Source organism: Hemiscyllium ocellatum, chromosome 14, assembly GCF_020745735.1.
Source record: "Hemiscyllium ocellatum isolate sHemOce1 chromosome 14, sHemOce1.pat.X.cur, whole genome shotgun sequence".
Lineage (NCBI taxonomy): Eukaryota > Metazoa > Chordata > Chondrichthyes > Orectolobiformes > Hemiscylliidae > Hemiscyllium > Hemiscyllium ocellatum.
Window position 1 is genome coordinate 42,092,849 of NC_083414.1, and position 13,181 is coordinate 42,106,029.

General features: G+C 41.0%; 1 protein-coding gene across 4 annotated transcripts in view; it reads right to left on the reverse strand.

Annotated features, from left to right (window-relative positions):
• Nucleotides 1-13,181, reverse strand: part of adamts9 (ADAM metallopeptidase with thrombospondin type 1 motif, 9) — a 255,565-nt gene that overhangs the window by 128,462 nt on the left and 113,922 nt on the right. For all 4 annotated transcript variants that reach the window (XM_060835670.1, XM_060835669.1, XM_060835668.1 and 1 more), the window contains exons 23-26: nucleotides 10,121-10,240; nucleotides 9,755-9,862; nucleotides 9,360-9,527; nucleotides 2,128-2,406 (exon numbers count right to left, since the gene is read on the reverse strand). In XM_060835670.1, the coding sequence (XP_060691653.1) occupies nucleotides 2,128-2,406; nucleotides 9,360-9,527; nucleotides 9,755-9,862; nucleotides 10,121-10,240 (675 nt within the window). The remainder of the gene's footprint in view (nucleotides 1-2,127; nucleotides 2,407-9,359; nucleotides 9,528-9,754; nucleotides 9,863-10,120; nucleotides 10,241-13,181) is intronic.

Consider the following 13,181-nt stretch of genomic DNA (forward strand, 5'->3'; position numbering starts at 1 on the left):
CACAGCGCCAGAGACCCGGGTTCAATTCCCGCCTCAGGCGATTGACTGTGTGGAGTTTGCACTTTCTCCCCGTGTCTGCGTGGGTTTCCTCCGGGTGCTCCGGTTTCCTCCCACAGTCCAAAGATGTGCAGGTTAGGTGAATTGGCTATGTTAAATTGCCCGCAGTATTAGGTGAAGGGATAAATGTAGGGGAATGGGTCTGGGTGGGTTGCGCTTCGGTGGGTCGGTATGCACTTGTTGGGCCGAAAGGCCTGTTTCCACACTGTATATAATCTAATTGAAACGTTGTGGAAAGGAAAAAGTGGGTGGCACGGTGGCACAGTGGTTAGCACTGCTGCCTCACAGCGCCAGAGACCCGGGTTCAATTCCCGCCTCAGGCGACTGACTGTGTGGAGTTTGCACATTCACCCCATGTCTGCGTGGGTTTCCTCCGGGTGCTCCGGTTTCCATCCACAGTCCAAAGATGTGCAGGTTAGGTGAATTGGCAATGCTAAACTGCCTGTAGTGTTAGGTGAAGGGGTAAATGTAGGGGAACGGGTCTGGGTGGGTTGCGCTTCGGCGGGTCGGTGTGGACTTGTTGGGCCAAAGGGCCTGTTTCCACACTGTAAGTAATCTAATTATCACATTGCTGTTCATGGGGCTTTGCTATGTGCACATTGGCTATCATAGCTCCTAGTTTACAACAGAGCTTACACTTCAAAAAGTACTTCATTGATGGTAAAGCATGTTGGGACATCTGGTGGTAGTAACAGGTGCCATACAAATGTGGATATTATTCTTTTACATAGCTTGATATGCTTTAGTATGTTTTACTATGCTGAAGGAGTGATATAACTCCAAATTTGGATTGTCGTTAACTGGAACCTGACCCTATTAATTTGCCTTATGTCTAGGCAGGGATTCTTTTGATGACAAATCAACAAAACCCTTCAACATGTAGGGAGGCCAGAATTTTTAAATGAAGCTCAGCCTGTCATTCCTTCAGCCCATTTAATATGGATGTGACAGTAATATTTTAGGTTGTTATGGAAGATATTGCAATGAAAGGTTAATTATAGATTTTATACATTTTAAATAGCAAATAAGTTCATAAAATGTAATTCAAATTGAATCCAGCGAACAGGGATAAAAATATGATAGTTCTCTTTTAACTTCAGCAAATTCTATGTGTAAAGCTTAGGAGGAGTGACAGAAAGGTTGCTCAAAGGAATAGAACTTGCTATGGCTTTTCAAGGTTGAAAAGAGAGATGCAGAACTGAGAGGTTTATGGGGGGAAGGTTCAAAGTCAATCTGCAGTAACAGGATTGTCTGCCATCACCAGTAAGATGAAGGAAGGGAATACAAAAACGATGAGTAGAGAACTCAAAGTGATTGCCAATATTTAATTAAGTAAGGTATTACAAATGAGGACAAGGAGACAGAATTAAATGGAGGGCTCTTGTGTGGAGCACTGGTAGTATCCCTTCCTCTGAGTCCAGAGCCTTGGGTTCTAGTTCCACCTCTTCCAAAGCTAAGAAAGCAGAAGTTTTATTATGAAGGATGTGAAATTTGTAAATGTTGATGTTCAGGGAGACTTGTATGTATACCCATACAAGGCACAGTTAGTAAACAAGTGCAGCAAGCGATTTGGAGAGTGAATAACACGGCCTTTATTACAAGGCAAGTGGAGTACAAGAAATAAAACAATCTTGTTACAGTTCTACCAGGCTTTGGTGGGACTACATCTGAACCACTGTGCAGTTTTGGTCTCTGAACTGGCTGATTAGAAAATATAGAATTGAATGTACTGGAGTTAGGGAACCAGTATATGCCAGTTTAGGCCAGGAATCGACTTGATTTGAGAAGTTAGATGCTGCAGAGTTTTGAACAAATTTCAGGTCATTGAACATCAACAATGGGATGACTGATAGAAAGTACAGGTTCGAGTGATGCCAAGGATGAGAGGTTGGGCGATATGAAAGTTGAGATTCAGGAACAGATTGAAAGGCAGGAGAAATCAATGACATGGAAACATGCAATTGTGGGCAAGAAATAAATGAATCAAAAGGATATAATTGTTAAATGTACGGGTGCCTACATTAAAAATGGTCAATAATAAAAATTCGATCCTAGCCAACAGCTACTTACTGCTCCCCAAGGTCCAGTTCTCCACTGACTGCCTCCAGGTAGTGGGGTGCGATCTGAATCATCATGTGTTGGCATGTTCTTAACCCGAGGAAATAGGTGATCATTCTGTCCAGATCTGTCATATCCATGACGTCGTGAACTGCAACTTGGCATGGCACATTCTTGCTCAGTTAGCGGCTGATCATCGAGATCGCACTCACTCTCACTTACAATCTGATTCTTGTAATTCATGCAACTCACATGACGAGTTGCTTTACCTTGGCCACAGGTCACAGAACACTGCGTTGGGAGAATAAAAATAAAAATGCATAACTCTTTCCAGAAGCTAAACCAAGAACAAAACCAACAGACAAAATCTTATTGGAAGGCAGAGTATGACAGTTACTGGAAAGCTAACATACAACAGGAAATATTGGAAGACACTCAGCAGGTTAGGCAGTATTTGTGAAGACAGAAACAATTAATGATTCAGCTCTGTATACCATCACCTCAGAGGAGCCAACTGATGAGGTGATCACCTGCACCATCTCCCAACACAGAGACAGTCACCTCAGTGGATACATTAGCTAAAGTAGGCTTAGGGACAAAGCCTGGTGAGTACATCGCTTATACATGCCCACAGCTGATACAGGAAGAAATGGCCAAGGCCTCTGACACTCAGAGCACTATCAGAAATCAGATATGTTCTGAGCCCCAAGTAGAAGGCACGGCTCTGAGCTCAGCCATAGATGGCATGGTTAACCTGCAGGCCCAGGCAGAGGAATATTAGGCAGGAGTACCTGAGGCCTTCACTAGGCTGGAGTCAAAGATGAAGAAACCCATCCATGCTCTCACTGAGGTGGTGGCTTTAGCAAGTGAGCATTTAGCCGCTCCAAGGAAAGGGTGGTAGCAGCCTCCAAGACTCAGGCAGAATAGTCCGTGACTGCTGGACTGGTGGATGGGCATATACATCCATCGCTACAGCTCTGGGTGCTCAACATCAGTGACACAGCCAGAGAAGGACAAGTCACCTCACTTCACTGCAGGTATTCTTTCTTCTTAAGGAGACAGAGTTCCCACAGAGAGGAGTAATATTCACCAGGCATTCTGACGTTTTATCTCAGGGCACTCCAGAGGTTCCCTGACCTGCATCATTCCTCTGCCAGTGATCCCAGATGGGACTTACCAAAGGTGTGCCAGACAGCTGACACCCTCCAACGCAGATGTGAATGTTGGAGTAACAGTAGCATTACTGCCTCACAGCGCCAGAGACCCGAGTTCAATTCCCACCTCAGGCGACTGACTGTGTGGAATTTGCACATTCTCTCTGTGCCTGCGTGGGTTTCCTCTGGGTGCTCCGGTTTCCTCCCACAGTCCAAAAATGTGCAGGTTAGGTGGATTGGCCATGCTAAATTGCCTGTAGTATTAGGGGCAGGGGTAAGTGTAGGGGAATGGGTCTGGTGGGTTGCGCTTTGGTGGGTCGGTGTGGACTTGTTGGGCCGAAGGGCCTACTTCCACGCTGTAAGTAATCTAATCTAATCTAATCTAAACAAGGTGAGATGGTGAGGAAAAACAAATCTAAGGCAAGTCTGGTGACAGGGTAAAGTCTGCACTTTTGCACAAACATAATCATTTGCATATTCAAATATTTGCATAAGTCTATTACATCAATAGGAGCTGAAAAGGTTGTCAGAAGTGAATGTTGTGAAGCATCTTCCACCATCAAAAGGTTGTGCTTTTTTAAAATTCCCACACCATAGTAGCTCTCTCCAAATCAACGTGAGTTACTGAGATTGCCTCGTCCATCATGAACTACATACTAACGAGATTAGGGCTTGTCGTCAAGACTCCACGTGGAGATGTTCCTCTCTTGGGAACACTGATTTTAGTGATAAGGTTTCAGGGAGAAACCAGGGTCTGGGTTGTACAATAGTGGATTATGGGAGCTGTTACAGAATCTGTCATGTAACTACAAACTCCAGGCTAGACAGGTCTATCACATGTCTGGGGTTACTAAAGCTATGCTAGAAAATCTAAGGGGATGAGGTTGGCAATGGCAATGCCACATGTCAGTATCTTGTAGTTGTAGAGACAAACGAAATGAGTTGATCAAAACTTCAATGTTATAATACTGGAAGCATTGTCAATGAGGCTGTTCAGCACCAAACATACAATGAAGGCTCATAGTTTTCTGCAGTACTGCAAGGATGGTGAAGGTATAAGGCACATAGGAACAGTCTCAAGACGTGGGAAAACTTGTTTATATTCACCAGAGTGTGGACTTTCCTTTGTGACTTTTTTGAGTTTGACACAAAGACCATTTTGGTGCAATCATGTAGGAAAGAGTGAGTTGTGGGATGGTGCTCAGCTGGTCTGACTTTAAAGTGGATTGCTATAAAATTTTCCCTGGCTCAGCAAAACATTGCCATGTTTTGTTCATCTCTTTGATGGACACTTTCCTCCTCAGAGGTTTTCCTCTTGCTCCTAGCCACCACATGCCCCTTTGCTAACTGTGCTTGTGGTGGGCACCACACACGACTCTGCCTGGGGCTTACTGCACTGCACTGTTTGACCTGCCCAAATATCATTCCTTCTGTTGCCCAGGAGGCCTACGGTTTGTTCTGTAATGGCTGCAGTTGAAAAGTGGACAATGTTATATCTCTCCTTGGTGACATATTGAGGACTTCTGAAGGACATCACAAACCAATTTTTAAACATTCACTTGTGGGACACGGATGTAACTCGTTGAGCCAGCATTTATTGCCTATCTCTAGTTACCCTCGAGAAGGTGGTGGTGAGCTGAGCATCATGAACCCCAATGCTCTTAGGGGGGGAATTCCAGGGATTTGTATTTGTGCACTTTCTTAAGTGTCGTGGTGTTGTATCTTCTTTTTGGTACCTCTGTTTCACTCTGGAGTTGAACTTGCTCTTTAAAACCTATAGGGAGGCTTTCATATGTAAATCGCAAAACTTTTTTAAAAAGTTACATTAATCCATTTTCTAGATAAGAATCAGTCTGACCATTGTGGCACAGTCAGCCTCACACAGGGCAGCTCACACCTTCAATGCATTATCTGGGCTGACATGACACCAATTGTTAAAGTTCACTTGAGAATGTAACTGGTAAAAAAAGTTTCGCGATTTACATATGAAAGAACTGAAACCAACATGGTTATTTTAAAAGAGGAGAGACTTAACAAACAATCCAGGTCTTTTTCAATATATAATTTCAATTACATCACACTGTAAACTTTTGCTATGAATTCTGTGTCTTATGATCTTATACTCCACAACCACCTGATGTGCAGCACTCCAAAAGCTAGTGCTTTCAAATAAGCCTATTGGACTATATACTGCTGTTGTGTGATTTTTAACTTTGTATGCCCCAGTCCAAAACTGGCATCTCCAAAACATGACAGGGATTCCCAGTAGTTCCTGGATACAATCCTGACACAAAAATCAAGGGTAGCTGTTATCTTTAGCAATAGCAGGATGGCATTGCCACACAATCCGTTGCAGCCACAGGTCCTTGTTCAGCAGCTGGCTTAGGCATGGATCATCCTGAGATGTCTTTTACACTGGCTCTCTTTTGTCTGGAGATAGCTGCATCAAAGTCAGTAGATCCTGTTTCACACAAGAACTCCTCTTGGACATGACGGCTCTTGTCCTGTGCATCTCCATCAGCAAAGTGCACCATAGCTGCTCCTGCTGTTGTTGTCTGAACAGTCCTTGACATGGGTTTCTTTGAAGCTGTAAGAGCACAAGAAGAATGGCCACTTTGATCTGTGCTATGGCCTTTTCACTGACAGGAAAATCTGTAAGAATAGTATGGTCCTAAGGATGGGGTGTTTTACCCCGATATCCCTCTCCGTGAATCTCCATCTTATTCCATCTCAGAGGTTAGTCCTGCAACTGGCAAAGGCCCCAGGTAGCTTACATTTACATGATTCTGTATTGTTGTGGGTCTTCAGAAGATAGTTCCTTGCCTCCAACCTCACAAGAGCAGAGAGGCTTCTACTAAAGATGCCTTACCTTCTAGCTGATCAATACCATTTCACATCCACAATAGCCATCCAGATCTAATTTATATTGTTCCCAGAAAACAGCAACCCTCTCCTTCCCTCACATATTAGACCTCTCTTACCATCTTCCGTATGAGGATATGGCAACTACAACAGTACAGCCTATAGTTCTTGTAACAGTCTGGCATCACCAATGAGGATGGTGAGGTAGTGAGTCAATACACCTTGATCCATTGACTATTGTGGGCCTGAACGAGATGTCAATCAGACCAGAGTGTTTCCACTCATTACTTAACAATATCAGGTTACAATTGGATGGTGTGAGCTAAAAAAAAAGACTTTTTAATCAATCTATTTGCATAAGTTATGATATAGCTCTAGGGGAAGTGAGTCATGAACCAAGGCCCAGGGTCAGGGACACTATCATTGCACCATAAGACACCTAAATAATTTTTAATCAACCTGCTTGAACATATACCTGAAACTTTTGACCCAGAAGTAAGGGTGCTACTGCTATGCCACAGGATACTGGATGCTCCCACAGTCCACACATCTCATTCTGCTGCTTTCAATTTCCTCAAAAACTGTTACCATTCTCTGTAATAGCAAATACAACCAGACCCATCCACAGACTTGATCTGCCTACAGACTCAAACATGCTATGACCCTCTCAACCACAAGCTGCTGCCCTGTCATTTGTGTGAAGTTTCCATCTCTGAGGAATGCACAGTTATCTTCCTGTTGGGGTCTGTGATGGTCCAGTGTCAAGTCCTGCTGTGATACCCTTGGACATGTCTGCAGTAGTTGTAGCATTTATATAAACATTTACAAAGTTTCACTACAAGGAGAAAAGGCAAAGAGCCCACCCAGAGACCAAGCCACCAGGTACGTTTCTGTTATATGCTGTCGAGTATCTGAAGGATATCTCAATAGGCGAACAATCATTTAGAGTCATAGAGTTGTATAGCATGGAAACTGACCCTTCAGTCCAACTCAGCCATGCTGACCAGAATTGCAAAGGTTCAATTAATTCTCGTGAGTTGTGTAATTAATGGGATACAAATTTATGCTGATGAGATTCTTGACACTTAATGGTAAGAAAGTTGACTCGCCTTCAGAGCGAGAGAACCTTATTAGTAATGTTTATCTTGACAGCAAGCACTTAGTTTTTGGATTCTTGCCCAATTAATTTCTCTCTGCTGCCTTTCTTCTCACCTCCTCTGGGAGCTGAAAATCACTTCCTCTGTTTCTCCTTCTACACAGATCTACCGAACCTGTCAAATGTGTTCCAGCATTTTTTTAATTTCAGACAAGATTTTACATTAGACCATGAGGGTTGATTGAAGCTGAATCTACCAAATTAGAGCTAAGGAACAAAACCTGAAACAGAAGCCTCAAGAAACTCAAATAGATAAAAAAAAATTCAGCAGCAGGTTGAGCAGATGCCATGAGAAAAGAAGAGTGTACATTGACATTTTTCAGTCAATTTTATAATTAAATATAAATCTGCTCTAGGATGCTCAACTAGACACATTACTGTAGAAGCCCAGCCCATGAATTATTTCATAATAGAATTAGATCACTGCTTAAGAAAAGAGGGATTAGATGCTCATTTCTAATTTGCATGTAATAATTTGCTTCTCCTCTGCAACACTTCATGATTATTTGATTTAATATGTGCTTTTATGAGTTGAAAGAGCTTTTGATTGGTTACTTGCGCTGATACTTTTGCACGTCTGATAGGCAATGACCTCAATGTAAAAATTCCACGTTGCATTTACAAAGAGTATATAGATATATTTTTGCTTGTAGGCAGCTAGATGGAACCCAGAGAATAGTGGAGATTTTGATTTATATACTCTTATCAAGAAAGTGAGCTATGTTTTGAATTATTTGATTTTACTGTCACATATAATCTTGAAGATACAGTGAAATGTGTTTTGCCACCAAATTTGCCACCATTTTGAGCTACTAAAAGAATAAAATGATATCGCTTAAATAAGAGTTTATCTTTTATTTAAATTGGTCTCAAGCATGACTCCAAGGCTTCTACAAGGTGTTCTGTTCCTCAAGGAGTCCCGCTCCAGGGACAGCAAGGATGACACCGATGCCCCAAATGTTTTTGGGGAAATTGAAAGTAGCAAAGTGAGATGTGTGGACTATGGGAGCATACAGTCTCCTGTGGCATAGCAGTAGCACCATAACCTCTGAGTCATAAGTTTCAGGTATATGTCCAAGCAGGTGGTCGTCTGTTGTTAGAAATCCCCAAAAACACTTGACCATGATTGTCATGATTTATGGGTTCCTTTAATATTCCCTGATCTCCGCCCAAGAAATCCAGCACCAAGACTCGTTGTTTTCTCAGCAACATTTTCTTTCAGCTTCATTTCACTCTCTACACACGCTTCTTCACATGTTGAATATTTTCAGGAATTCTGTTGAAAATTGAGAAATGTTCCCAGGACCAGACATTTCTCAATGTCCACAAAAGACAATTTTCCTCAAAAATGGTCTTTATCCTTGTTCTGCTGTTCCATGTCAATAAAGGCTGCTCCAGGTGAGGTTTGAGCTCACACCCTCTGTTCTGGATTGCAGTGCCAAAATTATAGTAATTAAAATACAGACATTCCTTATAGAAAGACAGCCATGGAAACTAATCAAAACTTAAGCAAAACATTGAAAATCTGAAGAAAATATAAAGTATGCTGAATGCTGCTGAGTAAGATTCACGCCAGATAAACACCTTTACCCGTGTTTCTTTTTCCACAGATGCTTCCAGATCTTCTGAGTTTTTTCACCATTCTCTGTGTTAGTTAAAGGTCAAATTTGTGGAAAATCGAACATAGAAAAATAGAACTGTGAAACTAAGGGAACAAAGTACCATTCAACTTTCTAAAAGTGTTCTTGGAACAGAACATTGCATTCCGGTTGCTGCTTTGTTTCCAGAAGCAGACATGTCATTTTATTGTTTGCATGTGCCTTACTGCAACACACTATATAGTTCCAAGGTAAGTGTTGTTGAAAATGTACAAGCATTAATGAAAATATTCAACTGCGCTCTGTTGATTTTGACCATTTATTTGTTGTGGCACTCAATGACATATGTGCTTCAAAACACTGGAATCTAAATGAAGCAGAACTTTTTTTTACCAAAGTCACATACACAAAATATACATTGTTTGTTGTATGTGGATTTGCAGCTGTGATATAATGAAAAGCAATATTTCTAACCTGAGTCCACTCATGAGTCTTCCAGCGTCCACATGGGATGACAATACACTCTTCTCGCGATGGTGGCTTTGATAGATGTGAGCAAGCTGATTCATCAGCCACTCCACCTTGGAAATCTCGGCAGCTAACGTAGCGTTCTTTAGTACCTTTCCCACAGGTAGCAGAACACTGTTGGATAAGAATGGTTATAAATATTTTATGGAAAATATTAGTTAGTTGAAAGTAAAATTTGAAGCAAAATGATTGAAAAGTGCAGGTGACATTGACTTATACTTTTATGCTAGTACTCAATTAATTCACCGTCAATATCAGCAATTATTCAATACTTTGATCAATTTTCTTCATAACATAGATGAATATTACTTAATGACAATATTAAAATTAAATCTGCACACCGGTGTCCAGGATCCAAATCTCCATTCAGTTCTGTAGGTCATATGGTTGGGGATTCTCTCTTCTCTTCTTCCTGGATGCATATCAGGGCATGTAGCTAATTCACAGTCCTACAGCATAAGTAAAGGTTTGAAAATAGACATGTTCTTTCAAATCTTTTAAACATTTTAAGAAAATGCAAATAATTGGCTAATAAACAAAATAAACTCATATTCTTCAAATACTCCAGGACCAGCCCCAAGCACTTCAACTATGACGAGTGTTTTGCAATTCTCAGTCGCACTGATCAATTGAAACACAACAACAAAAACAGCGTTGAACCAACAAACAGTTTAGTTTGACTTTTTAAAGATGTTCATAATAAGTACCTGAGTATCTGTTGGCCTGGTGGCAGCATTACAATCATTATCATTGACCACAGTGCCATACGAGCCTGCTATGCATCTTACTGCTCGCATTTGATAGCCAGTCCCACATGTCGCCGTGCACTATGAAGATGGTATGTTGTTAATTCTTTCAAATCACAATAAAATTAAATCTTAACAAGGTAGCATATCATATAACTGAAAAAGCAAAATCCTATCTCAATCAGGGAGTGAAATGAATGGACGGAATGTTTATTATAGGATTCCTGTTCCTTCCTTCAGAATGAAATGGGGGATGGTAACATGGAAATGCTGGTGACAAAACCCTGACAGAGATTTTGGAGAATGCAGGAGTCCAGTCCAACTAAGGCCAGTGGACAGGCTCTGGGAAAGCCAGAATACTGAACCTCTGGTTGTTGGCAGTTCTGGGAAAGGTGGCCACATTAGTTGGAGACAACTGCTTTAAGGTGGAGGTGCCATCTAAAGCCTGTAGAAAGTTGAAAAATAAAATGTGATCCAAACTACATTGTGGAAGGAAAACCTGCCACTGGGTGGCCACCTCAATCCATCTGACAGACTCTGTATGCCTATATGCTGCCTGAAAAATTACAGGTAGTGTAGGAAAAGTGGTTCGAATGGACACTTGCATTGACTTAATTGGCTACCTGCCACTGGCTGGTGGATAAATGTCTGTCTGTAGAAGCAGACCCCCTCAAAAGTGAGAATACACAAGTCAGCATCACAGCTGATGCTGCAAAACTTGTGAAAACTTTTTTGTACATGGGAAGGAGCTTGTAACTGATCAAGAATAGTAAACATTTATCATAGAAAATGTTGCAAATGCAGGAAATCTGAAGCAAACATTGGAAATGCTGGAGAAACCCAGTATGTCTGGCAGCATTTGTGGAGGAAGAAAAAAATCAATGTTTTGATTCAGTCTTGACTTCTTCAGAACTATAAACGTTTATAACGGCTCTCTCAAATCATAGCTTACAATTGCAACTGCAAAATCTAAGTCAATTAAAGTTAAAGTGAAACCTCAAATTCAATGTGTTTGTCTTTCTGAATTTGCAATATTTGATTCCTTTTGTATTAGCACATGCATCTCAGAGCTGAATAATCTCCCAGCAGGATAACGTACCTTGAATATCCAAATAAAAAGAGAGATCGGGGGGGGGGGGGGGGGGGGGGGGGGGGTTATTATTTTCTCCATTTAGGTAGCAATCTGGTAGTGTGAAATGAAAATTAGGTACATCAATAAAAGCTGGAAAATGTGCTCTACCAGATGTGCACTGAGCAGAAACTGAAACTTTGGCACCACAGATTTAAAAAGTTACAAGGTCTGGGCTTTAATGACAGAAGTAGGGTGAATGCTGAATATTCTCAATACAACTGGTTGATAGATTAAGACATAATTAAGGAATATAGAAATTAGGAGCAAGAGTAGGCCATTTGGCCTTTTGAACCTGCTCTAACATTGAGTTTGAGCACAGCTGATTCTCCACCTCACTGCCACATCCCTGGTTTCTCTCCATACCCTTTGATGCCTTTAAAATCTGGAAATTTATCAATCTTTTTCTTGACTATAACAAGAAAAATGAAAGTTATTTGTTTTGAGGAGAACAACTTAGTTGCTGAAAAATCCTTTTGTTGTGTCATTTAGAAGCACAACTTACTTAGTAAGGTATCAGATTAATCAAAGTACCAAATGACTAAGCAACTCTTATTTACCAATAACAAATTTTATATCCAAATGAGCTCTCATGCAAGGAATCTTTTCTTAATATTGTCTCAAGTGTTATTTATGAATTACAACATGCATTTAAAAAATGGCTAGATATATTTGTTACTTTCTTCATTTCTGACTAACTTCAAGTGCGTTCTGATAAAGTGTGATTTCAGTGTTTAGTCAGTTCGTGCCTTCAAACCACTACTTTTCCTATGGTTAATAATCACGACAGGAGTAAGGTATGTTCTGAAGATTGTTACAACATGGAGGCAGAAGGCTGAAGCAAATCAACTTTCCTACCTCTGCATTCACAACACTGTAAAATTAAAACTTTCAAAGACCTTCAAAAATGACTCCAATGGTTCCTAATCAGAATTTTTGAATAGCCAATCTTAGATTTTGAAAATATTCAATTCTCAACACTGGTTCGTAGCTTAAACAAAAGACTTGGCAATTTATTAACAACATGATAATTTTGTTGAGCAAAATTAAACAACAAAGTAATCTAATTAATCTGGCTATAAAACCAAATGTCTTTGTTTTCAATCTCATGTACACAAATGACAGATAAACAAACAAACACGGTTAAGGGGTAAACAAAAGAAAGTAACAAACCAGCCAGGTTATTTCAGTGGTTTTTATAATGGGTTTTTCCACAGGCAAAAATAATTGCCTCTTTGTTGCTTTTGGGAAAATGTCACGAAGGTTAAGATGAAGATGGAGGTAGTAATACTTTTAATTTAGATTTTTTATTCTCTGTGTTGGCTCAGTGCTACAGCAGGCGCACAGAGAGGGGAGCTGGAAGGTAAGCGGAGACCAGTTTAAATTAACGTTTTTCTTTTCGCAGTCTGTATTTTTTTTATCAACTAGGAGTGGGAACCCAGAAGTTGTCAACAGAGGCTTCTGGGAAGGTAAGAGGTTTGAGTGGAGAAGGACACAGAGATGGGCTCAAGTGTGTATACTTCAACGCAAGGAGTATCAGAAATAAGGTGGGTGAACTTAAGGCGTGGATCGGTATCTGGGACTACGATGTTGTGGCCATCACAGAAACATGGATAGAAGAGGGACAGGAATGGTTGTTGGAGGTTCCTGGTTACAGGTGTTTCAGTAAGATTAGGGAGGGTGGTAAAAAAGGAGGGGGGGGGGTGGCGTTGCTAATTAGAAATGGTATAACGGCTGCAGAAAGGCAGGTTGAGGGGGACCTGCCTTTGGAGGTAGTATGGGCTGAAGTCAGAAATAGGAAAGGAGCAGTCACCTTGTTGGGTGTTTACTATAGGCCCCCCAATAGCAGCAGAGAAACAGATTGAGAAACAGATTTTGGAAAGGTGCAGAAGC